Source organism: Bidens hawaiensis, unplaced genomic scaffold, assembly GCF_021521415.1.
Source record: "Bidens hawaiensis isolate Kalapana, Puna unplaced genomic scaffold, B.hawaiensis_p1.1 tig00065499_1, whole genome shotgun sequence".
NCBI classification, from domain to species: Eukaryota; Viridiplantae; Streptophyta; class Magnoliopsida; order Asterales; family Asteraceae; genus Bidens; species Bidens hawaiensis.
Genome location: NW_027501680.1, coordinates 4,888 through 30,445, shown reverse-complemented (window position 1 = coordinate 30,445; position 25,558 = coordinate 4,888). Strand labels below are relative to the sequence as shown.

The 25,558-nt window shown below is 38.7% G+C and overlaps 3 protein-coding genes across 3 annotated transcripts; 2 read left to right on the top strand and 1 right to left on the bottom strand.

The window, feature by feature from the left end:
• Positions 1 to 11,909: 11,909 nt before the first annotated feature.
• LOC143604527 (hydroxyproline O-galactosyltransferase GALT2-like) lies at positions 11,910 to 15,480 on the top strand. Its single transcript, XM_077080978.1, has 7 exons — positions 11,910 to 12,798; positions 13,700 to 13,932; positions 14,039 to 14,329; positions 14,393 to 14,521; positions 14,607 to 14,780; positions 14,861 to 14,968; positions 15,043 to 15,480. The coding sequence occupies exons 1-7, from the start codon at positions 11,934 to 11,936 to the stop codon at positions 15,247 to 15,249; spliced, it is 2,007 nt and encodes a 668-aa protein (XP_076937093.1). The 5' UTR covers positions 11,910 to 11,933; the 3' UTR covers positions 15,250 to 15,480.
• Positions 15,481 to 17,614: 2,134 nt separating this feature from the next.
• LOC143604530 (protein BREAST CANCER SUSCEPTIBILITY 1 homolog) lies at positions 17,615 to 22,274 on the top strand. The gene is made up of 13 exons (XM_077080980.1): positions 17,615 to 17,852; positions 17,969 to 18,022; positions 18,139 to 18,209; positions 18,731 to 18,838; positions 18,925 to 19,415; positions 19,593 to 19,679; positions 19,821 to 20,591; positions 20,666 to 20,766; positions 20,834 to 21,020; positions 21,093 to 21,320; positions 21,407 to 21,572; positions 21,673 to 21,791; positions 21,878 to 22,274. The coding sequence occupies exons 1-13, from the start codon at positions 17,797 to 17,799 to the stop codon at positions 22,196 to 22,198; spliced, it is 2,760 nt and encodes a 919-aa protein (XP_076937095.1). The 5' UTR covers positions 17,615 to 17,796; the 3' UTR covers positions 22,199 to 22,274.
• A 136-nt stretch (positions 22,275 to 22,410) lies between these two features.
• On the bottom strand, positions 22,411 to 23,462 carry LOC143604529 (uncharacterized). The gene is made up of 2 exons (XM_077080979.1): positions 23,375 to 23,462; positions 22,411 to 23,273 (listed from the first exon to the last, which is right to left on the bottom strand). The coding sequence occupies exons 1-2, from the start codon at positions 23,460 to 23,462 to the stop codon at positions 22,411 to 22,413; spliced, it is 951 nt and encodes a 316-aa protein (XP_076937094.1).
• Between the last annotated feature and the right edge of the window lie 2,096 nt (positions 23,463 to 25,558).

The following is a 25,558-nucleotide window of genomic DNA, read 5'->3' as shown; positions in this document are numbered from 1 at the left end:
CTGAAGATTTCCTCGCCATATCCCCTTGCGCGGCGGGTAACCGTGCGCATCGAGGGGATAAAACCAAAATCTTCCAAAAAGCTTGTTTTAGATGTTCAGCGTGTGGTGCTCTAAGTGTGACTCCATGCGCTACCTAGTTATCTCCTGAAAGACACGTAAAAACATTTGAATCAGTATAAACTGAGTGAGTTCACAAGTTTTAGTAACTTGATAAATCGTATTGCATCATGATCATTCTGAAACATAATTCTGTTAGCATCATTAAAACACATGCTTGGTAAAACATAGCTCTATCAACATATTCTGATAAAAATCGTTCCGCGGGTTACGCTGCGAACATTTCTGGGAACTGTGCTCGTCTGTGTAAGTGGCGCTGCCACTACGAGCTAAAATAACGTAATACCGTCCCGCGGGTTACGCGAGGACACTTCTGGAAAACTGTGCTCGTCTGAAGTAAGTGGCGCTGCCACTACGAGCGAATATATGCTGTAATACCGTCCCGCGGGTTACGCGCGGACGTTGTGCCGGAAAACAAGGCGCTCGTCTGCGTAAGAGGAGCGACCTCTACGAGCGGGCTCAAACCCATAGTACTGCCCCATGACCATACTAGGGCACTCGTCTGTGTAAGAGGTGCGACCCCTACGAGTGGGCGGATCAAACCAGCAGTCTCTACCCTTAGAGTTCCAATGGTAAAGTGATCACTTACTCGAATCTGGTGCACTATCATCGAAAAACCATAGATAACTGTTCGCATTGCTCATCATGAAACATAACTTAAACACGTAATCGTTTGCTTAGCTTGTAAATATACCATGATAAAACATTATTTAAATACGTGTCCCTCGCCCCGAAAACAGTTTAAAATGGTGAAAACAGTGAAAATAGGGGCTGTGAGACTCACCTGTGGTTCTTGTTAAGGGATTAATCGAGATTCAGGTTTTCTTGGTGTTGGCCTCGGAATCGAAGGTCTAGAATACGATTAAATAACAAGTATATATATTAAGATCAAGATATAGGGGTTGGAAAGTAGATCTCAAGGTTATAATCTCGGCTTACCTAGTAACAGGATCGGAGCTGGAAACAACGGATGCTTGGGAAAGGATTAGTGCAAGTTTGTAGTTCTTTGAAGTGTGTTTTGGGTGATAATTTAGGCTACAAATTTATAGGCAAACTCAAGGGAACATAATCCCTTGCTTTAGGGAATTGTAATCTTTTGAAATGATGATAAAGTATGGAAATTATTATTATTTATTAAAAAGAGTAGAAAAGTAGATTAAAGATTCTGATTTGATATGGACAGGACATGCAGGGCTGTGGCTGGTGAGAGTGGGTGGCTGGCAGTTGACTTTTACAGTTTGCTTTTTCAGTGCTTTAGACAGTGTACAGTAAAAAGTAGAAGTTTTCTGAAACACGCAACCGCCCTCTTTTGGGCGGGGACAATTTCCTTAAATCTGATCATTTTGACTAAGTGTTCTGCGCGTATAACTTGGTGCGCATAGCTTTCTGCGTGTAGAACATTTCTTTGCTGCGGGTAGGTGCGTAACCTTCTTGCAGTTAGGGACATTTGAGTTTCATTTGTAGATTCTCCAGGTGGTTTTGGTATTTTAACATAGTGATCAGTCATGTTGAAGTCAATTCCATCCTGGAGCTTCAGACAAACTAGCTCTCAACGTTCCCGCCATGCGGGTAGGTTAGTTCCCTTCCGCACGCGCATAAACGATGTAGGATGCACCCGCCTTAGCATCATGCGGGATGGTCAACCCATAGACAACATAACGTTTAAGTTACATGAAAACATAAGGCCAAAACGTTCACGCATGGCGCATATAACATATGCTCACGCTGGTTCTTAACATGGTGCGCTCGCGCAGGGCGCACATAACACATGCACGCGCTGACTAACATGGCGCGCTCGCGCAGGGCAAACATAAATGCCCGCGCTGATTCTAACATATGCTCGCGCCGGGCGCACATAATATTTACAATCACCTAATTATTAGGTTGATTACTTAGTTTAAGGGGTTGGGAATTTACCGGGTGTCACATTCTCCCCTCGTTAAACGAATTTCGTCCCGAAATTTAGGAGACGTTGCTGGCAGAAGCCATGTTCTGAAAGAGGTGTGGGTATTTTATGCGCATCTGATCTTCTCTTTCCCAAGTGAATTCAGGCCCACGCCTTGAGTTCCATTGAACTTTTACCAACTTGATTCTGCTTCTGCGCAACCTTTGTTCTTTCCAATCGGTTACTGCTATAGGCTTTTCTACGAAGTGCAGCTGTTTGTCAATATGAATTTCTTCCACCGGTAAAATCAACGTTTCGTCAGATAAACATTTCTTGAGGTTGGATACATGAAACGTATCATGAACTCCACTGAGTTCGGCGGGTAGACGGAGTTTATAAGCAACTGGACCGATCCTCTCCAGGATCTCAAAAGGTCCAATGTAGCGCGGATTTAGCTTTCCTCGCTTACCGAAACGGGGGACTCCCTTCCATGGAGAGACTTTCAAAAGTACTTTATCCCCTTCTTGAAACTCCAACGGTTTCCTTCTTATATCAGCATAACTTTTCTGTCTGTCGCGTGCTGCCTTAAGGCGATCCCTTATCTGAAAAATCTTGTCTGTTGTTTCTTGGATCACTTCTGGACCAGTCATTTGCTTGTCGCCCACTTCAGCCCAACACAGTGGGGATCTACACTTGCGCCCATATAAAGCTTCGAACGGCGCAGCCTTAATGCTTGTGTGATAACTGTTATTGTAAGAAAATTCAACCAACGGGAGGTGGGTATCCCAACTACCTCCAAAATCGATCGCGCACGCGCGCAGCATATCTTCCAATGTCTGGATTGTTCGCTCGCTTTGCCCATCCGTTTGAGGATGATAAGCTGTACTCATATCAAGGCGAGTACCTAGAGCTCCTTGTAACGATCTCCAAAACCTTGATGTGAACCGACTATCTCTATCAGAAATGATGGACACTGGGACTCCATGCTTTGAAACTACTTCTCGAATATATAGTCGGGCTAGCTTTTCCATTTTATCAGTTTCTTTAATCGGCAGGAAGTGTGCTGACTTAGTTAGCCGATCTACAATAACCCATAACGTGTCATAACCCCTAGGTGTCCTTGGTAGTTTGGTGATGAAATCCATAGAGATTTGTTCCCACTTCCACATGGGAATTTCTGGCTGCTGAAGCAACCCCGATGGTTTCTGGTATTCAGCCTTTACTTTTGAACACGTCAGGCACTTACTGACATACATCGCGATGGCGCCTTTAAGATTGGGCCACCAATACAGTGTTTTAACATCTTGGTACATCTTGTCTGCGCCAGGATGTACGGAATATCGCGTCTTGTGAGCTTCGTTTAATACCTGCTCGCGCAATCCTCCCTTGAGAGGGACCCATATGCGGTTGGCAAAATATCGAGTGTTGTTCCCTTTAAGTTCCAAATTCTTAATCATACCCCCAAGGCATTCGTTTTTAACAAACTCTGGTTTCAAGGCTTCTTGCTGAGCGTCTCGGATGCGGGTAGAGAGATCTGCGTGAATGGTCAACCTTAGAGCCTTGACTCGTAGCGTTTTTATTCGTTCCTTCCTACTTAGCGCGTCTGCTACCACATTCGCTTTCCCCGGATGATACTTGATCTCGCAATCATAATCATTTAACAATTCAACCCATCTTCGTTGCCTCATGTTTAAATCCTTCTGATCGAATATATGTTGAAGGCTCTTATGATCCGTAAAGATTACACATTTCGTACCGTAGAGGTAATGGCGCCAAATCTTTAGCGCGAAGACAACAGCTCCAAGTTCTAAATCATGCGTTGTGTAGTTCTTCTCATTGGTCTTAAGTTGGCGCGAGGCATACGCTATAACTTTGTCTCGCTGCATAAGGACACATCCGAGTCCCTGGTGTGAAGCGTCGCAGTAAACAACGATGTCATCTGTCCCCTCGGGCAGGGATAAGATTGGCGCACTACATAACTTCTGTTTCAACATTTGAAATGCCGCTTCCTGATTCTTGCCCCAAATAAACGCCTTGTCTTTCTGAGTTAGCGCGGTCAGAGGTAGAGCTATCTTGGAGAAGTTCTCAATGAAGCGTCGATAGTAGCCAGCTAGCCCAAGGAATTGCCTCACCTCAGTTGGGGTTTTTGGCGCTTCCCAGTTTTCGATGGCTTTAACCTTAGAAGGATCGACGTGTATTCCTTTCTCGTTTACAACGTGACCGAGAAAATGAACTTCTCTAAGCCAGAACTCGCACTTGGAAAACTTCGCAAACAACTTTTCTTTCCTTAACAATTCCAAAATCATTCTCAGGTGTTGCTCATGCTCGGCCTTGGTTCGAGAGTAAATCAAAATATCGTCTATAAACACAATCACAAACTTGTCCAAGTATGGTTTGCACACACGGTTCATCAGATCCATGAATATAGCTGGCGCATTAGTTAGCCCGAAAGGCATCACTAAGAACTCATAATGGCCATATCTGGTTCGGAAGGCTGTCTTTGGTGCGTCTTCCTCATGGACCCTAAGTTGGTGGTATCCTGACCGTAGATCTATCTTCGAATAATAACTGGATCCCTGCAACTGGTCAAATAAGTCGTCAATCCTCGGTAAGGGGTACCGATTTTTGACTGTCAGCTTGTTCAGCTCCCTGTAGTCAATACACATCCGGAACGAACCATCCTTCTTCTTTACAAACAGTACTGGAGCTCCCCAAGGTGAAAAGCTTGGGCGTATGAAACCCTTATCCAATAGTTCCTGTAACTGATTGGATAGCTCTTGCATCTCAGATGGAGCTAAGCGATAAGGCGCTCGAGCTACTGGCGCAGCTCCTGGGACCAAATCAATACGAAACTCGACTTGTCGCGGCGGCGGTAACCCGGGCAAATCTTCAGGAAAAACTTCTGGAAATTCGCGTACTACTGGTAAGTCTTCAATTCTTCGCTCATCTCCTTTCTCTACTACATGCGCCAGGAAGGCGTAGCACCCTTTCCTTAGGCACTTACGCGCCTTTAGGCATGAAATCAGTTTCGTCGCAACTCCCCTTCTTTCCCCTTGAATCATCAAAGTTTCTCCGTTCATCAGTGGAATTCGAACCTGCTTCTCATGACAAACAATCTCCGCGAGATTTTCGACCAACCAATCCATACCTACCACAATATCGAAACTTCCCAAATCTATTGACAACAAGTTTATATTGAACTCATGACCTCCCATGACTAACACACATTGCTCAGTCCTTTCATTCGCGCATAACTGCCTACCATTGGCTAGTTCTATAGTATAAGGTTTGTCTAACCTACTGGTCGCTAAGCCCAGGGAGTTTTTAAACTCATGGGATATAAAACTTAGGTCAGCGCCAGTATCAAATAAGACAGATGCATAATGACCGTTAAGCAAAAACGTACCGGTTACCACATTCGGTTCTTCCTTTGCTTCACCCGCGCCGATCACAAAAGCTCTCCCGCGAGCTTGGTTTCCTTTCTGTGGGCAATCCCGACTGAAGTGTCCAGACTTCCCGCATGCGTAGCAGTTGTCATTGGCTCCAGCTTCTTTAGCACGGCAATTCACCGTCTTGTGTCCTGGTCTGCCACATTTGGCGCACGTGACGTTCGCGCATTCGCCTTCGTGGTGGTACTTGCATTTGTTGCACCATGGGTAAGGCCCGCTGTATCCTTTCCTTGATGGTTCCGCGGCCTGAATCGCGTAAACCCTTGTGCTTTCCTGCTTCTTGGGCGGTGGCTGCTTGAAGTCTGATCCTCGGTGGGAGTTCCATTTCCTCTTGGAGTCAGAGGTTCGCTGCTCGTTCAAGCGAGCAGTCAACATACCCGCACGAACCGTATCCCTTGTAAGGGTGATGGCTCGCGCAACCGCCTCGTCAAAGGTCGGAGGTGCGGCGGCGTTGAGCGGGACCCTAACGACAGGAGGTAACCCAAAGATGTACCTCTCGATTTTCTTTTCTTCTGTGTTTGCCATGTCTGGCACCAGCTGGCAAAGCTCGTTGAAACGATTGGTGTAGGCATCGATATCCGTTCCTACCATGGTGTGGTTCCAGAATTCTTGTTGCAAGCTCTGAATTTCTGCGCGAGAGCAGAACTTTCTCATCAACATTTCTTTCAATTCTTCCCAGGTCTTGTGAAGAGCAACTTCTCGCCCCAAAGTCTTTACTTGGAGCTTCCACCAAGATGAAGCTGCTTCTTGGAACATGCAGGTCGCGTAAAGGACCTTCTGGTTTTCACTACATCCGCTGATGGAGAGAACTGTCTCCATCTTGTCAATCCAATTGTAGAGCCCAATGGCTCCTTCGGTGCCTTTGAACGGCCAAGGCCTACAGGCCATGAATGTTTTATAGGAGCATCCTTTGTCCAAGGCTCCTGATTCGGGTTCTGGGGTCTCGTTCTCTTGGCGACCCTGACTAGATTCGGCCTTGCTGGCCTCATGCGTTGCAATCGCCTGCGCGATTATTTCTGCGAGCTCCTCGGGTGTCATGGTAATTCCCTTGGCTCTGGTTGGAGGCATTCTTTTCATAAAAAGAAAATATAACAAACTTAGCGCATGTACTCAGAGCACATAATGTTCTTATCTCTAGACACTGTGACCCGTGTTCCTAAGTGCGTGTGTGATTTTTCTTTTGAAAATATTCTTTGAAAAATATTTCATGCGATTCCCCAAAGGTTATAGTCTAGGTTAAAAACTTATTTTCCTAGTTCGCTATAACCAGTGCTCTGATACCAATCTGTCACACCCGGCCCTGAGCGGCGGAAACAGCCGGGCGCGCACGAGTGGGGATTGATAATTAAGCACGGGCCATTGCAAAACATTCAAAGATTTTTATTGCGCATGAGAAGTTTAGTACAAACACGTTACATTGTTCAAAGATTACAAAAAAAAAACATCCAAGTATAAAACTGAAGATTTCCTCGCCATATCCCCTTGCGCGGCGGGTAACCGTGCGCATCGAGGGGATAAAACCAAAATCTTCCAAAAAGCTTGTTTTAGATGTTCAGCGTGTGGTGCTCTAAGTGTGACTCCATGCGCTACCTAGTTATCTCCTGAAAGACACGTAAAAACATTTGAATCAGTATAAACTGAGTGAGTTCACAAGTTTTAGTAACTTGATAAATCGTATTGCATCATAATCATTCTGAAACATAATTCTGTTAGCATCATTAAAACACATGCTTGGTAAAACATAGCTCTATCAACATATTCTGATAAAAATCGTTCCGCGGGTTACGCGCGAACATTTCTGGGAACTGTGCTCGTCTGTGTAAGTGGCGCTGCCACTACGAGCTAAAATAACGTAATACCGTCCCGCGGGTTACGCGCGGACACTTCTGGAAAACTGTGCTCGTCTGTGTAAGTGGCGCTGCCACTACGAGCGAATATATGCTGTAATACCGTCCCGCGGGTTACGCGCGGACGTTGTGCCGGAAAACAAGGCCCGTCTGCGTAAGAGGAGCGACCTCTACGAGCGGGCTCAAACCCATAGTACTGCCCCATGACCATACTAGGCACTCGTCTGTGTAAGAGGTGCGACCCCTACGAGTGGGCGGATCAAACCAGCAGTCTCTACCCTTAGAGTTCCAATGGTAAAGTGATCACTTACTCGAATCTGGTGCACTATCATCGAAAAACCATAGATAACTGTTCGCATTGCTCATCATGAAACATAACTTAAACACGTAATCGTTTGCTTAGCTTGTAAATATACCATGATAAAACATTATTTAAATACGTGTCCCTCGCCCCGAAAACAGTTTAAAATGGTGAAAACAGTGAAAATAGGGGCTGTGAGACTCACCTGTGGTTCTTGTTAAGGGATTAATCGAGATTCAGGTTTTCTTGGTGTTGGCCTCGGAATCGAAGGTCTAGAATACGATTAAATAACAAGTATATATATTAAGATCAAGATATAGGGGTTGGAAAGTAGATCTCAAGGTTATAATCTCGGCTTACCTAGTAACAGGATCGGAGCTGGAAACAACGGATGCTTGGGAAAGGATTAGTGCAAGTTTGTAGTTCTTTGAAGTGTGTTTTGGGTGATAATTTAGGCTACAAATTTATAGGCAAACTCAAGGGAACATAATCCCTTGCTTTAGGGAATTGTAATCTTTTGAAATGATGATAAAGTATGGAAATTATTATTATTTATTAAAAAGAGTAGAAAAGTAGATTAAAGATTCTGATTTGATATGGACAGGACATGCAGGGCTGTGGCTGGTGAGAGTGGGTGGCTGGCAGTTGACTTTTACAGTTTGCTTTTTCAGTGCTTTAGACAGTGTACAGTAAAAAGTAGAAGTTTTCTGAAACACGCAACCGCCCTCTTTTGGGCGGGGACAATTTCCTTAAATCTGATCATTTTGACTAAGTGTTCTGCGCGTATAACTTGGTGCGCATAGCTTTCTGCGTGTAGAACATTTCTTTGCTGCGGGTAGGTGCGTAACCTTCTCGCAGTTAGGGACATTTGAGTTTCATTTGTAGATTCTCCAGGTGGTTTTGGTATTTTAACATAGTGATCAGTCATGTTGAAGTCAATTCCATCCTGGAGCTTCAGACAAACTAGCTCTCAACGTTCCCGCCATGCGGGTAGGTTAGTTCCCTTCCGCACGCGCATAAACGATGTAGGATGCACCCGCCTTAGCATCATGCGGGATGGTCAACCCATAGACAACATAACGTTTAAGTTACATGAAAACATAAGGCCAAAACGTTCACGCATGGCGCATATAACATATGCTCACGCTGGTTCTTAACATGGTGCGCTCGCGCAGGGCGCACATAACACATGCACGCGCTGACTAACATGGCGCGCTCGCGCAGGGCAAACATAAATGCCCGCGCTGATTCTAACATATGCTCGCGCCGGGCGCACATAATATTTACAATCACCTAATTATTAGGTTGATTACTTAGTTTAAGGGGTTGGGAATTTACCGGGTGTCACAAAAGCCTACTAAATGACGATCAGAAACATATACTTAATTACCTTATAGACGATCCGAAGAGGGTTTAACTGGTATTAACATGGCCGGCCAAAGATGGATCAAGAACACGATGTAGCAGCTGGTGTTAATCAAATTAAGTTTGGGGGTTTTAACGGCGATACAATGAAGGTGGTGTGGCTACGTTGGATTGGATTATAATGATCGTTATATAGTGAAACCCTAAACGAGTTAAGACTGGTTCATATTATAAGAAATTCGCATCAACTATTATTGATTTTACATAATTAAGACAGTCGGTTGGCCGCAAATGGTAAGATTAACAAAAACTATGATTTGATTCCAAGTTAATGACGAGAATTACGGCCCAAGACTCTAAACGGGTTTACGGGTTTCGAATACGGGTCGGGTCTTTGGTTTGGGTCAGGAGGTAATGGATTATAATATACTAGACGGGTGCCCGCGCGATGCAGTGGGTGTTTGAACCTGTTAATCACGTACAAATATAAGTGTTTATGGTTCAGTTAAAACCTTGAAATCGTTTAAATCGGTCATTGGTTTGACTTCTTTTTTCTTTTTCTTTTTTACTTTCGGTTTGTTGGTCGGTTTCAAAATTTTCAAAATGTAATGAACGGTTGGTCCGCGGTTTATATTGGCAACCGGCCATATGAAACCAGAAAAGACTGTAAATTAACCTAATTGCAATATGATTCATTTTGTAATCCTTGTTATTATTTAACGTCCTAGATCTTCCACTAATATTTACCATTTATGTGGCTAATTAAAATTATCATTTTTTATTTATGATCATCTCAAGTATCATATTTTGTTGGTTTTTAGTTAAAATTGATGGTACATTTAAATTATTAATTATTTTAAACTAAATTTATTATTGAAGTTTAAACTGTGAAACCAAACTGGAACCAGGCAGTTAGCAACGTTTCGGTTTCAACTTTCAATGGTTGAGTTTGGTTTTAGACGACAAAAAATCAGTATTAACGGTTGGACTCACAAGTTTTACTTAAAAACCATCAAAACCTACACTGAACACCCCTACGTAACATATTAATTTATTTAAAATGAAAAAAAATTACAACAATATCATATCCAAATTTAAGAGAATAAAATGCTCGTTTTTATGGTGCAATTTGTTTATAAAAATATTAACGTACGAAAAGGCTATAGTCGTTTAAAAATCATGGGTGGGAAGTTAGTTTACAAGGTAAATTAAAAACAAAATATGGTTAAAGATGAGGGACCAAACTTGTAAGTTGAATGAGTTGTGTTTAAAAGACATGTTTACTCTTACTAACACATGTACCTCATGCTTTAAGTGTTGTAAATTACTTAAAAATGGGTGTCTTAATTTGCCCTTGTTTAATGTATTATATCTAGTATAGATATTAATACACATTATTTGCATTTTAGTCCCCCGATATCTAGTATGGATACATAATAAGATAAACCCTGGTTTAGGGTTAAATATGTATTTGGTGGAAAGTTATTTTATATAAACAATAACATTAAAATAATAATAATATCTCGATAAGCGTGACATTTTCTAGATAAAAATTTTCCGACATAGAAGCGGGCCGGGTTATGATTAAAGAATATAAATTTTAGAAAATCCGAGTTGTTATAGATTTTGCGACCCGCCATAAAACCATAGGATCACTAGTTTTTTTTAATTAATCTTAAGCCACCGGGATTATTTAGGCATCCGACAAGATTTATTTTGACGTCCGACTATATTTTTATTGGCTTATGACGAGATTCATTCTTGCTTCCAACGATATCATTTTGGTCTTTGACGATATTAATTAGTTTCCATTAAGCTTTTTGGATAAATTGCAGAATTTGATTGGTTAAAAATCTCATTAAGTAATAATTAAAAGGTGATCAAGTAGACGTGTTTTAGATCTAACATACATTTTATCAACACTTACCCGTCAAAACGAAAATAACCTTTTTTTTAGTATATTGGTTTTTATTAATCCCAACTAACGAATTGATTGCTAACTGTCTCATCTTTTATCGTATTTGTTCCCAACGTCCACACCCTATGTGAGGCATCCCTCTCTTGCTTATTTAAGCTTCTCATCAACTGTAGTCTTGGTCCACCTCCCTCCCCATTTTCGGAAGGTTACCCCTAAGAGAAAGCATGACAAACAACATGAAACTTAAAACGACAACTCAAAATTGCACAAAAGATCATAGAAAACTAACATAATCCTAACGCCGTTACTTGTAGGTCGCCCAAAAAATCACATTTTTTTGTCAGAAAACTTAACTTGAACACCGCTACCACCACCAACTTACTCGCTACCAACTAAACACCACCACTTGAGCACCACCAACTGATTCCGGCGACCTCAATAACTGGGTTTTTTACTGTAAAAGGTTTACTAAAAGTCCGATCCAAGGTTAAATAGATGTTTGAGACGAAAATGTTGAGTTTTTCGGGCAAAAACATTTTTCCGACTATCTACAACTAACGTCATTATAATTATGTCAGTCACGGACCGTTGGAAACAATAATCATTTATGTTATATAAGGGACCGTCAACGATCAGCTCGTTAGTATAACAAGACAACTTTCAAAAGATGCCAGTTGGGTCAATAAAACACACTTTTTCCCCATTTTTATTAACAAGTGCTCCTTCCATTCCACCATCAGCTGCGGAAAACAATACAATTAATTATCAATCATGACATTCATTCCCACCTTTTATCACGTTTCTCTGTCTGCTCTTTAAATCTTTTCGATCTCTCTAAATAACCTTTTCACCTCCACTAATCTCTTCTCCTTATTCACATTCAAATCGTTCGATTACAGGTAACTAACACTACAAATTGATCAATCAATCACATCACATCACATCTGTTCACTCACGTCTCATATTATCCAATTAGATTGCTTCAGGTTACCGAATTAGGCCTCAATATGTTCTTTTCAATAATAATAATAATAATAATAACATCTGTTAAATGAGAATGAAGAGGTCACGGAGTGAAGTGTTTGGTTTCAGAAGAGTTAAACTGCCTCATGTGTTGTTAGGTTTAGCTGCATTGTATTTGATTATTGTTTGCTTTAAGTTCTCTGCATATTTTGAGGCTTCAAGTAGTGATAATGATAATGATAATGATAAAGTAGTGAGTAAGCTTCGGTTAGAAGTGAGTGATTCGTCGATTAGATCTGCGTATCACGATGAGATTAGCGAGGTATTACAAGAGGAAAATGGATTAGGATTAGAAAATGAGATCCGATTTGATACGGTTAGTCCTGTTGATGTTCGATACGGACGGTTGACTGGGAATGTTTTGAGGCAGAGGCGTAGGAGAAACGATATGTCGGGATTGGAGAAGATGGCGGATGAAGCGTGGAGTTTAGGATTAAAGGCGTGGGAAGAGATTGGTAATTATAGTGAGGAAGGTAGTAAGTTGTCTTCTGTAGTTGAAGGGAAACAAGAACGGTGTCCGCTATGGGTGTCGATAAGTGGTGAAGAGTTAACGAAAGGGGATCGGATGATGTTTCTTCCGTGCGGTTTAGCTGAAGGGTCGTCTATAACGGTGGTGGGGACGCCTCGTTATGGGCAAAAAGAATATGTTGCGCAGCTTGCGAGAACGAGAGGAGCTGATACGATGGTTTTGGTTTCTCAGTTTAAGGTTGAGTTGCAGGGGTTAAAAGCTGTGGTTGGAGAAGATCCGCCAAAGATTTTCCATTTGAATCCTCGGTTGAGAGGTGATTGGAGTCATCAACCGGTTATTGAGCATAATACGTGTTACAGAATGCAATGGGGTGCCGCTCAGAGGTGTGATGGGTTACCATCGAAAGGCGATGATGACATGCTTGGTAAGCATATTGCTGTAGTTATTGGCTTGTTATATGTTGTCTTCTTTCTTTGAATACCAAATTACTAATTAGCCACTTTTAGGCTTTAGCTCATGCTACCATTATTGTGGTTTTATCAAGAAACTGTACATCATCAGGATGATTGACATGTTCATTGACCTTTATATTCTCCATATATATATGCACTCTTGTGCCAAAATAATTGTTTTGCATCCGATTCTTTGAGATTGAAAATTATATGATTTATGTGGTCAATACATTAGGATATAAGTTCAAAATGAGTTGGTTGTTGAGTTTCCGAAAAGCAGGGTTCCTGAAATTAAATCTTGTTTGAGTGAACATTGAACAACTTAGATGAAATACATGCTGCAATTATGTGTTCAAGTGTCCAATAAGTTTTTGAGATTTCCATCTTGAAGTATGTTGAATGCTAAGTGCTTATTAATTAAGGTTTACAGTGCATATAGATATGATATGAATAATATAACCTTGTAAGGTAGACAGGTAGTCTATTGCTTCTGACATAGTTTGGCGAAAACAAGAATCAGTTGAATAAATGCAAACATGAATATGTTTAGTGTATAGGATGAGTTAGTTGGAGAACATCCTATATCTAGAAGGCTTTATTTTCCCAAAAAAAAAAAAGATTTATAGATATAAAAGATCTGTTACTTCTTAGAATGATTATACATTGATAAGCAAATTTTCAAAACTCGCTCATCTTACTATTAGTTATTTTCTGATACAAGGCTTTCATGGTAGCAGTTTGGAATATCAGTAGCTTATGGATTTCATTCTGTAGAAAATTGTACATATGACATTGCCAGAGTTCATTTTTAAATAAGATGACGTCATTTTCATTATTCTGGTTAACTGGTATCTAATGTACCATATTTGACAGTTGATGGATTTCCAAGATGTGAAAAATGGATGCGTAACGATGCTGTAGATTCAAAAGAATCACGAACATCATCATGGTTCAAAAGATTTATAGGACGGGCACAGAAGCCCGAAGTGACATGGCCATTTCCTTTTGTGGAAGGTAAATTATTTGTGCTGACCATACGTGCTGGAGTTGATGGATACCATATAAATGTCGGAGGTCGTCATGTCACCTCCTTCCCATATCGTACAGTATGTTAATCCAATTTCATAATATTTTTTAACATGCTTATTCAACCAATTACATTCATCTATAATCATCAATTGATTATTGATGTAACATATATGTTTACTACAGGGGTATACACTTGAGGATGCCACAGGATTAGTGGTTAAAGGTGATGTAGACGTGCATTCTGTTTATGCCACATCACTCCCAACTTCTCACCCAAGCTTCTCACCACAAAGGGTAATAGAAATGTCTGAAAAATGGAAAGCTAAACCTTTGCCATGTCATCGTATACGAGTCTTTATCGGGATATTATCTGCTACAAATCACTTTGCTGAGCGTATGGCCATTAGGAAAACATGGATGCTGTCTTCAGCAGTTAAATCCTCAGATGTTGTTGTTCGGTTCTTTGTCGCACTGGTAAGAAATCAAAAGTTTTTATTTTTTAATAAAATTAAATTGAAAGTTAGTTTTTAATTGCAGTCTCCAAGGAAGGAGCAAAATGCAGTTTTAAAAAAGGAAGCTGCTTACTTTGGTGATATTGTGGTTTTAACATTTATGGACAATTATGAGCTCGTGGTGCTAAAAACTATAGCCATCTGCGAATACGCGGTAATTATTATGAAACCCTTCTTCTATAGTTTCTAAATTGACTTTTCAGTCATTTTATTTACACCCCTGCCACTTGAAATTGTAGATTCAAAATGTGAGTGCTTCATATGTGATGAAATGTGATGACGACACTTTTACACGGGTGGATACTGTATTGAAAGAACTTAACAAAGTTCAACATCAGCAGTCTCTTTATATGGGAAATCTTAATCTCTTTCACAGACCTCTCAGACATGGCAAATGGGCTGTCAGTTTTGAGGTTCGATAACATTAAATAATTGGTCAATTACAGTTTGTCCGATTTGAAATGCTTTTTTAATTTACATATTAATGTTGCAGGAATGGCCAGAAGCAGTATATCCACCTTATGCAAATGGACCAGGATATATAATTTCCATTGATATAGCAAAATTCATTATATCTCAGCACGCGAAAAGAAAGCTCAGGGTCAGTTATACACCCCTCTAAGTTTTTGAGTTTAAATAAACCCGTCTGACTCGTTTTTGTGACCCGTTTGACAGATATTTAAAATGGAAGACGTGAGCATGGGAATGTGGGTTGAGCAGTTCAACAGCACGAACCCAGTACAATACTCTCACCATGCTAGGTTTTGTCAATACCGGTGTATGGATAATTATTACACGGCGCATTACCAATCACCGAGACAGATGGAATGTTTGTGGGATAATTTAGCAAGAGGACGGCCTCGATGCTGTAACTTTAGATGAGAAAAGAAGTTGGTGATTGGTGTGTGGGTTTTTTTTGTTTTTGTTTTTGGTTTATATGTATCATGGTTTTGTTGTGATGCCCTTGTGAAAACTTATGTAGCACGGAACTGTGGACCGTGGTCAGTATGGTCGTGATTGATCTTTGGGCCATTGGGTTTTGAGTATGTGCTAATGTGCCCTTGAGGTTGAGATTGAGAGTGTAAGCTTGGATGTACAATTAAATTGTATAGAACTGATTTTGCACTTAATGTTGTTAACATTAACTGCAATTATTTATTATCAAAATTTTGATAAATATTCATAAAGGTAACATAAGTATTACAATTTTATGATATGAATAAATAAAGCATATACGTTGCATTAACTAAAACTGCAACATAAGACACTGTGGATATCGAGTTATGGCATAACATATAGTATGGCAAACTCACCGGATACTAATCATTTGTTGTTCAATTGATACCAACATCATGGAACCATAAGCATATCACATTATTTATACACCAAGCCCACGCACCGCATCCTACCACCTTTGATATCAAGCTTCAACTTCTTCGGAGTCTTTCATGATTTCAACCGATTTGAAGTCACTACACATCATGGGCGAAGCTTCTTTAGGGCCCAGGTGGCCCGAGGCCCTCCTGTTTTTTTACGCAGTGGTGTAAATTGACCATTTTTCGCCCGACAGTTTGTGTACGTAGTGTAAATTTACCCGTTTTTCCCCCAAAAATTTGAGCCCAACCCGCCTCGTTTATGGTTTTTTTAAATACATTTTGAGTCCGCCCCCCGACAAACTCGTCCAAGCTTCGCCACTGCTACACATTTTCAAAAAACCAGATGCAATAAACATAATTAAAAAGACAGAAGCTGAAACAAAACAAATGAAAATGACAAAATACTTTGATCCAATGTAACATCTTTGAGTACAAAAGTGAACTTTTACAACAAGAATACATGTTAAATTATGTTAAGGATGTTTGAGTGATTCCCTTGATAAGCAGCATCTTGTAAGCCAACTTATGCCTTTGAGATTATATTATTTGGAAACTCTAAAATTTGTTATACCACTGAATTTAAGCCTCACGAGGAAGCCTCTAGTCGTGAGGTTCTGATACAGTGACATGGAATTAATGAAAAAAACATGTATGCTTTTCATTTACATTAAATCCACCCACCAAAGCCAATAACAAACTTTTAATCAGATGCTTCATCGAGCATAACTTATGAATAAATACAAAAACTGCTGAAATGAGAATGAAAATTGGTTTGAAAAAACCCTAATTTAATCAAATTCACTGCTTACCCCTAAGGAGAGGAGAAACTGCACCCAGGCCATATGCGAGTAAACTTAATTTGGGCACACCCAAATATGGGCCAATTTTGCTTGGGCTATAACTATACTTGTAGTTCCATTCACCAACCCCAATATAAACGAACCAAACATTCAAGTGTGTTTGTTTAATATCATTAACGATTCGTTTAGATTTTTAATAAATGAATACGAACATGTTTATTTTTTAGACAAACGAACATGAGCATCAAATATATGTTTGACTAAGCGTTCATGTTCGTTTAAGATTAAATGAATGAACACGAACATACCCTTGTTCATCATTTACGAGCCTAGTTATTAAAAATGCTACCTCTTTAATAGTTCATGGTTCTTTGGTAGTTAAGATGTAAACTTGTCTAAATGGTTACATCTTAATTATTCTAGGCTTATGGTTACCTCTTAACCACTTAAGAACATGAACCATTAAGAGATTACGAACCATTAAGAGCTAGCCTCTTAATGACCATTGAGAGGTTTCCAAACAACTCATAGGTACTATTAATAGTAAATAAAGTAAATTGCCACTTTCGTCCATGTGGTTTGATGACTTTGTAATTTCCGCCCATATTTTCCTCTTTTGTTCATTTCCGTCCTGATGAAACTTGAGGTTTTCAAATCCTGCAATTTTCGTCAATTTTACTAACCCCGTTAATTTTTAACGTTAAGTCAGGGTATTTATATACTTCTACCTTTTCGGATAAAATGCGACAATTGTGACGGTCCAAGCTAAATAATATACTAAACTTGCATAACTCATCAAATGCTATGGACGAAAATAGCACTCTGCTAAGTGTCATACTATTCAAACACTCTTCTCATCTCACCATACATCTTCTATACGATTCGTATACCCTTGTACGGGCAATATAGAATGGGTAGCATAACCATATACGGAAAAAGTATTCTTAATTTTTTAATTTGATAAACTTTTATACTTAATTTGATCCTGAATTTTATACATTTCGTACAATACGATAACTTTATATTAAAAATAGTTCCAATTATAATAAAAAGACAGTAAAACTTAAATTTTTTCACAAATTTCGTAATAATTTGCTAAGTTCCCGCTTGAAACCGCCAATAAAAATACTCCCGCCACACCTAAAATTTTCAATTTTCAATTTTCAATCTCACACTCACTTCCAATTTCACTTAAAATAGTATCCACATTTCATCTTCAATTTCACATAACATTCTTCACAGCGTTCTTCAGAATGGAGGCCACGTCACACCTCCGACGTATGGCGGAAGAGCTCAAATGCCCTATCTGGTAATAATAATAATAATAATAATCTCTATACTCTAAATCGATCATTGCATCCTTCTATTGTTTCCGATTACCTATATTTAATGTTAATCACTCTTCGTGTTTAATTATATTTGCAGCTTAAGTCTTCTGAAATCCGCGGTTTCGCTCACGTGTAATCATATATTCTGCAAGTAAGTTGTTTCGTTTATTATTATTATTATTATTATTATTATTATTATTATTAGGACTTTTTTGTTGAGTTAGTTACTAGAAAATTGATAGGTTATTGTTTTACGATTGGTTTCAGCGTTTGTATTGATAAGTCTATGAAGTCCGATTCGACGTGTCCTGTATGCAAGGTTCCGTATAGGAGAAGAGGTATTTCTTAATTAGGTGTTCGTTTCGGTTAATTTAAACAGATCTGTAATTAAATTAGGGATAATTTACTATTGCAATTCATCAGTAGATGAAAGATATCGATATGAAATTTGTTGTATCTAGTGTTGTGTAACTCGTTAGGCGCTAGTCGGGCGGTGAGGTACCGACTTGCGATTAATAAGGATTAATCAGATTGGAAGTTTATGTGTAGTATTTCAATGTATGTATACACACGGATTTCAAAATTTTATATTTAAGTTTTTGAACTTATTAATTGGATTGGATTGATAAGTATGATTTTTCAAATCTTTTAACGATTTTGACTAATTTTAACAACTTGGTCCGATTTGGATTGGCTTTGACTAGCTACTAATTTGTTGTCCCCGTTAGGTAATTTGAATCAGCAACATACCAGTTGGCGATTAATAGCTTATTAAGCGGTGACTGATAGCGATTTTTACAACACTGGCATTTATTATATCTAGTTTCTTATATTTAAAGTTAAAACTAATCTGTTTCAGAGATTCGTCCTGCTCTGCACATGGATAGTTTGGTCAGCATTTACAAGAACATGGAGGTTTCTTCTGGAGTCAACATCCTTGTCACTCAATCAGAACCTCAAACCCAAGGTATTGGTTTACTAACTTCATAAGCACACATTGATCATAAACATGTTACGCAGACTTGTTTATACTGTTATTTCTTGGCTATTTAGGTCATGAGGATCAAACCAATGATGAAACCATTTGTGGAAGCAAAAGAACCGGCAAAGCTTGCAGAACCGCACCAAACACACAGAACCAGAGGAAAAAGAAAACGAAAACTTTGAAAGGATCATCAAAGAGGGCTAAAACATGTGATTCTGATATTGTGAGACCGTCTTTTCCAACAAAGAAAAGGGTCCAGGTGCCACAACATCCTCCACAAGAGACACCAACAAGGCCTGCAAATGTTGATAGTGGGAAAAGTTTGATTATTAAAGATGGGGCTCAAACTAATGCGTCTCGACCAGAAGACATGGCTCATTTACACGAGGATGGCGATACATTATTTTCCCCTTTCTTTTGGTTAAGAAATGAGGAGAATAGTGAAGAACCTACACAACCTACACCGTTTGAACCTGTAAACGTGTCACCACCGGATGCTCCATGCTTCAGTGATATCAAAGATTCTTATGATGATCATCATGATCAAGTGACCTCAAAGGTAGTTTTGTAATCAGTTGTTATTAGTTATCTTAAATTTTGAGCATTTACATCCAAAAGTTATCATTGATAATTCATTAGCCTGCATACAGTTCGGTCTAATGGCTTATGTTATTAGCATGAATAACTAAAATATTGATAATTCTCGAATGTGATTTAACAGTGCCAATTGTTGCAGGATGGTAACATGTTTGATAGTGAAATGTTTGAATGGACACAGAGACCATGCTCTCCTGAGCTCTGTGCAAGTCCAATAAAGCTGCAGGTAACTATATTTTATTATTTTGTATAATGTTGTATCTGGTAAAACCCCCCCCCCCCCCCCCCCCCCGAAAAAGCCATCCCATATATGTTTACTTGCCCTATTAATTGGTATCATGATACTGAATTTGGTATTGGGACACAGGAAAAAGAATCTGATGTATGTGACAGAGTTCTAGAGAATGTGCACAATAAGTTGGATGGAAAGAAGACCAGTGCCATAGAGGTGGTTTTACCAACTTTATCTCCACTTGCAGTGAACACGGTTGACCATGAAGCTAAAGTGAAAGGATCAAAGAAGAGAGCTAAGAAGAGTGGAGAAAGCACTCAAAAGAAGAGAGTTAAGAAAGATGCAGATAAAATTGAGATTTGTACCGTGCCATCAAAGACTGATCAAGATAATAACAAAAGCACTAGCGAGTCTGTGAAACGTAAGAAACAGAATCAAAGTGGCAAGAAAGTTGCACAAGCAGTTGTTGAAAAAGCTTCTAATCCTGGAGATGAAAGTACAGTAAGCAAGAAGAAAAAAGAGACAACTGATCAGCCACATATAAAAAGGACTAAAAGGTTGAAGAACCAGGATTCAAGAAACAATAATAATAATAACATACCCGAACCTAACAAGGATCTCATCTATCAGCTGCCTAGTGAACCTTGTCTTGTTAATCGCAAGATAGAAGCTTGTACTTCAAGTAAACAAACTCAAAAAACTCAAACTTCCAAGGACTTGAAAGCTTCTAAAAAGGTGACATTTTTTACAAATGAGCCAACACCTTCTGAAAACAATGCAGCAAAGATCAGCCAACCATCGGGAGAAGTTAATCTTACAAAGAAACCAAATGCAACATTCTTACATAAATGTAACACTCAGTCTTATACGCAATGTGCTTTCTGCCAATCCACCGAAGAATCAGACGTATGTCTCAAAATCTACATCTTTCTAAAACCAATTACTTCCTGATTTTCTTATCAGATGCATGTTTACTGCAGATTTCTGGATGCATAACACACTACCTTAAAGGAAAGCCTGTAACTTTGGATCATGATGATGTATCACGTGCCATACACGCACATAGGAACTGCACAGAGTGGTAATTATGTGGAAGTAATGTTTTTCTCCCTATTTTGTTGATGTTCTGACATTTAAAATATATGTAGGGCACCTAATGTATTCTTTGAAGATGGCATTGCTGTCAATCTGGAAGCTGAGCTGGCAAGAAGCAAAAGAATCAAATGCTCCTGCTGTGGATTAAAGTGTGCAGCTCTCGGTTGTTATGAAAAAAGTTGTCGCAGAAGCTTTCATTTCACTTGTGCAAAGCTAACACCACAGTGTCGATGGGATACTGTAAGTATCATTATATTATATCACATTACACTAAACATGGTCAAATGGTTAAATTTTGTTTCTTTGTCACAGGATAATTTTGTCATGTTATGCCCACTTCATGCATCTCAAAAGCTGCCAAATGAAGCATGTGATTCTCAACAAAAAGATAAAAGGAAATATGTTTCAAAAAGACAATCTGTAGTTAAACAATCCCAAGTCAACGTTGATGATACAGTCGGTGCAACTTCTCGTTGGGAGTCATATGGACTGTTTACAAAAATGGTTCTTTGTTGCTCGGCTCTCACAAATAATGAAAAGGTAAGATAATATCTATTCATAAATTCTTACTTTTCAATTCATGTGAATATATATATTTATATTTTCATTTGTTAACTGCATCACAGGAAACTGTTGAAAAGTTTGAGAAGTTATCTGGAGTTACAGTATTGAAGAAATGGGATTCCAGGGTTACACATGTCATTGCATCGGCGGATGAGAATGGCACATGTAGAAGAACCCTTAAATATTTGATGGGCATTATCGAGGGAAAGTGGATTCTTAATGTTGAATGTAAGCATGGCTTTTTATGCATACTTATCCAAGTATTTGCTTGTAAATAAAAATTGTTCATTGCAAAGATATAATCTTTGTTCGTTTTGCATGTTAAAAGGGATCAAGGCTTGCTTAGAGGTCAAGAAACCAGTTGATGAACAACTTTATGAAATTAATTTAGATATTCATGGATTCACAGGTGGTCCTAAACTCGGTCGGTCTAGGCTGTTGAATAAGGTTTTTTCACATCTAAATTTAATAAATTTGTTTTTTTTTAATAAATGTTAACATATTAATTCTAACATATATATTTTGTTTTGCAGGAACCAAAACTTTTTAATGGTTTTAAGTTCTATTTTACTGGAGATTTTGTAGCTTCTTACAAAGGATATTTGCATGATCTTATAATTGCTGCTGGAGGAACAGTTCTGCATAGGAAGCCGGTACCAATGAACAATGAACAACAGTTTCTAATTTATAGCCTTGAGCTTCCTGATAAGACGAAACCAAATGAGCAAAACCGGATTCTGAGTCAAAGAAAGTCAAATGCAGATACACTAGCAAGTTCATGTGGTGCGGTAGCTGTGAGCAACTCGTGGATTTTAAACTCCATTGCTGCTTCTAAGGTCCAAAATCTTGATTAGAAAAGTTATTATTCGTCTGTTTCGAACTTTATTAAAATAATGTATAGAATATAATCATGGTTGAATTTATTTGACTTTTGGCATATTATATATAAACTATTATGGAATACCTTAATTGGCTTCCCTTTGTTTAAAGTTTAAACTTCTGCTTGTGTTAGTCATTAAAAAATAACATTTGAGTATTTTTTTACATATTTACAAGACCAATAAATCTATATATTTTTACTGAATGTACATTTTTTGTCACCTTCCACAGCTTTTACATCTGGTTTTTTAACATGTTCATCTCCCTTCTTTCCATTCTTTTTCTCATTTAACTCATAACATTTAAGCATATGCTCTAATTCTGAAACCCCTTCTTCAATATCCGCAATTTCATCGGTTTCTAACGTTAGACGTCTTCTATAGTTTTGAATTTTTTGTAAACTGCAACTAACTTTGACTCCCATTTCTTCCAATGTTGACCGCATTACTGTATTTTCTTCTAGCACATCTGTTAATTCTCTCTTCATTGACCGATACTCATCTAATGATTTCAAAAGTTGTTCAGAAAGTGAGTTGTTACGGTCTTGAAGCTCCAATGCCCCTTGTGTTTCTTTCCCTTTTCCTTCATGTTTATATACATCTGCACATCCTTTAACCCTTTCTAACAACGTCTCGTTTTGTAGCTTAAGGTTGTTAATATGTTCCTCCATTTCTGCTAACTCGTGTGCCTTTTTGGTCAACTCACACATCATTATCTCCTTCTCTTTACCCAAACTCGAGCACATCATTTCAAGACTCTTACGCGTTGTCAAGCTTGCACTGAGTTCTCTTTTTAATGTTTCCTTTTCATCAAATGTTATGGGCTCAGTTGGCCGTTTGTCTTTTGGGCTATGGCATGGGCTTGATTTTAGAAGGTCGCTTTGTTTGGTTCCAAACGATTGGCAATTTTGAATCCTGGTTCGAACCATTTCGAGGATAGTCATCATTCCTGCCACCCTTAACATTCTTTTCCCATCATTTTGTTGTTTTTTGCATGCATCTTTGTGATCTTGAATAAGTTTTAATAGTAGTTTCACATTTGCAGCAACACCTAATGCATATATGTTTTAAATCATTTTCTATCATTTCATCATATAATAAGATGTTAAATACTTAAATGTCAAACAAAAAGCTGATTGATTGATTGATTACCTTCTAAAGCTGCATCATCATAATTATTTTGTGGCTCCGATGATACCTTGATCGGGTCTAGCGGTCTTTTATCCTTAAACTTACTCATATCTATAATTAATTACGAAAATCAGAAAAACATACAACGTTGATTATTGAATGATAAGAAGAATTAAGAGAGGGGATGAAGTTGGAAACATGGAAGTTTTTCCCTCTCTTTCTCTCTAATTTTTATTTTAAATGTTGTTTCAGAAATTGTTTAATGTTGGATATTACAATCAATTCTATGATGTTTGGTGTCATTGGAAGATGGTTGGTTGGTATATTGATGGTGCCTGTTTCTTCCTACTTCATAGCTTATAATTATAACCTTTTCTATTTTTGATTTTCCTATGTGTATTTATTAATATTTAAAAACTAGATTTAAAAATTCTTAACTGTAAATGTATGTTAAGAATATTAATTAGAAGGATATATTGTTTCATAAATTACTTGCAAAATATGTAAACGTAAACCTTTCAAATATGGTTTTGAAATTTTCAAATTCGAATAACTTGAAACGAATACGATAAACTATCCTTACGTCAAAACCCCTTGGTTAAGTGCAACTAGAATTATGAGCTAAGCACATATGTAGAGTTAGAGATGTTCAAAACGGTTTGGGACTAGGAACCGGAACCGGTTCCTAACCGGTTCCTATATTCAAAACCACCTTTTAAACCGGTTCCAGGCTCGAACCGGTTAGGGAACCGAACCGGTTCTCCCACCCTCGGACCCCTAACTTATCTAACCGGTTCTTACCGGTTCCTAACCCGGTTCCTGTACCATAACCGGTCAAAAAACGGCTATTTTTGACCCCAACGGTCAAAAAACGGCCAAAAAAAACGGTTAGGAACCGGTTCCGGTTCCAGAACCGGTTCCGGCTCGGTTCCGGTTCCTACCCGCCCCCACTCAGAAATGCAAGAACCGGTCACGGATCATCGGGTTGAATCAGATAGGGTCCGGTTCCTACAAAAAACGGGTAGGAACCGGTTCGGGTCCGGTTCAGGTCCACCGGTTCGGTTCCAGGAACCGGTTTTGTTGATCATCTCTATATAGAGTAATGGCCTAGTAATTGGCATTAGAAAGGTGTTCATGGATTGTTAACTGGTAATTGGTTACTTGACGATATTAATTTATCAGATATTAATTTATCATATTTGTATACGTAAACCTAAACCGAATAAAATGGTAACCAACTTTTTAGAATCGGTAATTCATATATTATTGTGTTGTGAATCTATTGATTACTTGTATACGTAAACCTAAACCGGTAATTCATATATTATTGTTGTTGGATTAATTTCTATTCCGGGTCATAAGTCGGTGAACCGGGCCTAAGAGGTTTTAACAAGTCGGTTAAAATCTAAGGGGTATTATGAAACATTTCATATGCTTGGTGGCCAAGTTCACCTTGTTGGCCAAGTTGACCTTGTTGCCCAAGTTCACCTTGGTGGCCAAGTTGAGTGGTGACCACATATTATGCTTGGTGACGAAGTTGAGTTACTGGTATAAATAGATGTACAAAGTTAGTGTTAGATACAACAAAACAACAAACACAACAATCACCACCATCACTATCAAAGTTATTGTAATCAGTTTTTTGAGTTATATTTTCTGGTTACAATATAAGTCGGTTATTTATAAGTTGTGCGTTAATTATCGTTTATCATTCTTGAATTGTGTTGTGAATCTATTGATTACTTGATGATATTAGTTTATCATATTTGTATTGTCCATTTGTCCAATATAATTTTAGCAAGTATAAATGCAACTTTTGTAAATAAACCCAAATAACTACATAGCATTCATCTACGTTTGAACGATGGTAGGTCCATGGGTGAGGTGTGTTAAATCTTTTGTTTTCTTGTCGGGTCACATGCAAAACATGTGATTTTGTTATATAGTTGTATACTTGTATAACAACCGCTATACGCCGATATTTATTTGAACCGGTCCATGCGAATGTTAAGGAATATTAGGAAAAAGTAGACTTGTTGGTCCGCATCCACAACACATTTCATTGTTGGTCTTGCTAAATTGTTAATCTATAGTAGACACTTTTAAAATAGAGAAAATGTCCATGTTTACCAAGGAACTCCCTAAAATATTCATAAAAATTTAGAGTTTCATATTATGTCCTGACCAACTACTTTGTTTTAGCCA

Coding starts and splice junctions, on each gene's coding strand:
- LOC143604530 (XM_077080980.1), top strand. CDS start 17,797: ATGGAGGCCACGTCACACCTCCGACGTATGGCGGAAGAGCTCAAATGC. Junction 17,853..17,968: donor GAGCTCAAATGCCCTATCTG/GTAATAATAATA, acceptor TTATATTTGCAG/CTTAAGTCTTCTGAAATCCG. Junction 21,792..21,877: donor GGTCTAGGCTGTTGAATAAG/GTTTTTTCACAT, acceptor TTTGTTTTGCAG/GAACCAAAACTTTTTAATGG.
- LOC143604527 (XM_077080978.1), top strand. CDS start 11,934: ATGAGAATGAAGAGGTCACGGAGTGAAGTGTTTGGTTTCAGAAGAGTT. Junction 14,781..14,860: donor AATGGGCTGTCAGTTTTGAG/GTTCGATAACAT, acceptor TTAATGTTGCAG/GAATGGCCAGAAGCAGTATA. Junction 14,969..15,042: donor ACGCGAAAAGAAAGCTCAGG/GTCAGTTATACA, acceptor CCCGTTTGACAG/ATATTTAAAATGGAAGACGT.
- LOC143604529 (XM_077080979.1), bottom strand. CDS start 23,462: ATGAGTAAGTTTAAGGATAAAAGACCGCTAGACCCGATCAAGGTATCA. Junction 23,274..23,374: donor TGATGATGCAGCTTTAGAAG/GTAATCAATCAA, acceptor TATATGCATTAG/GTGTTGCTGCAAATGTGAAA.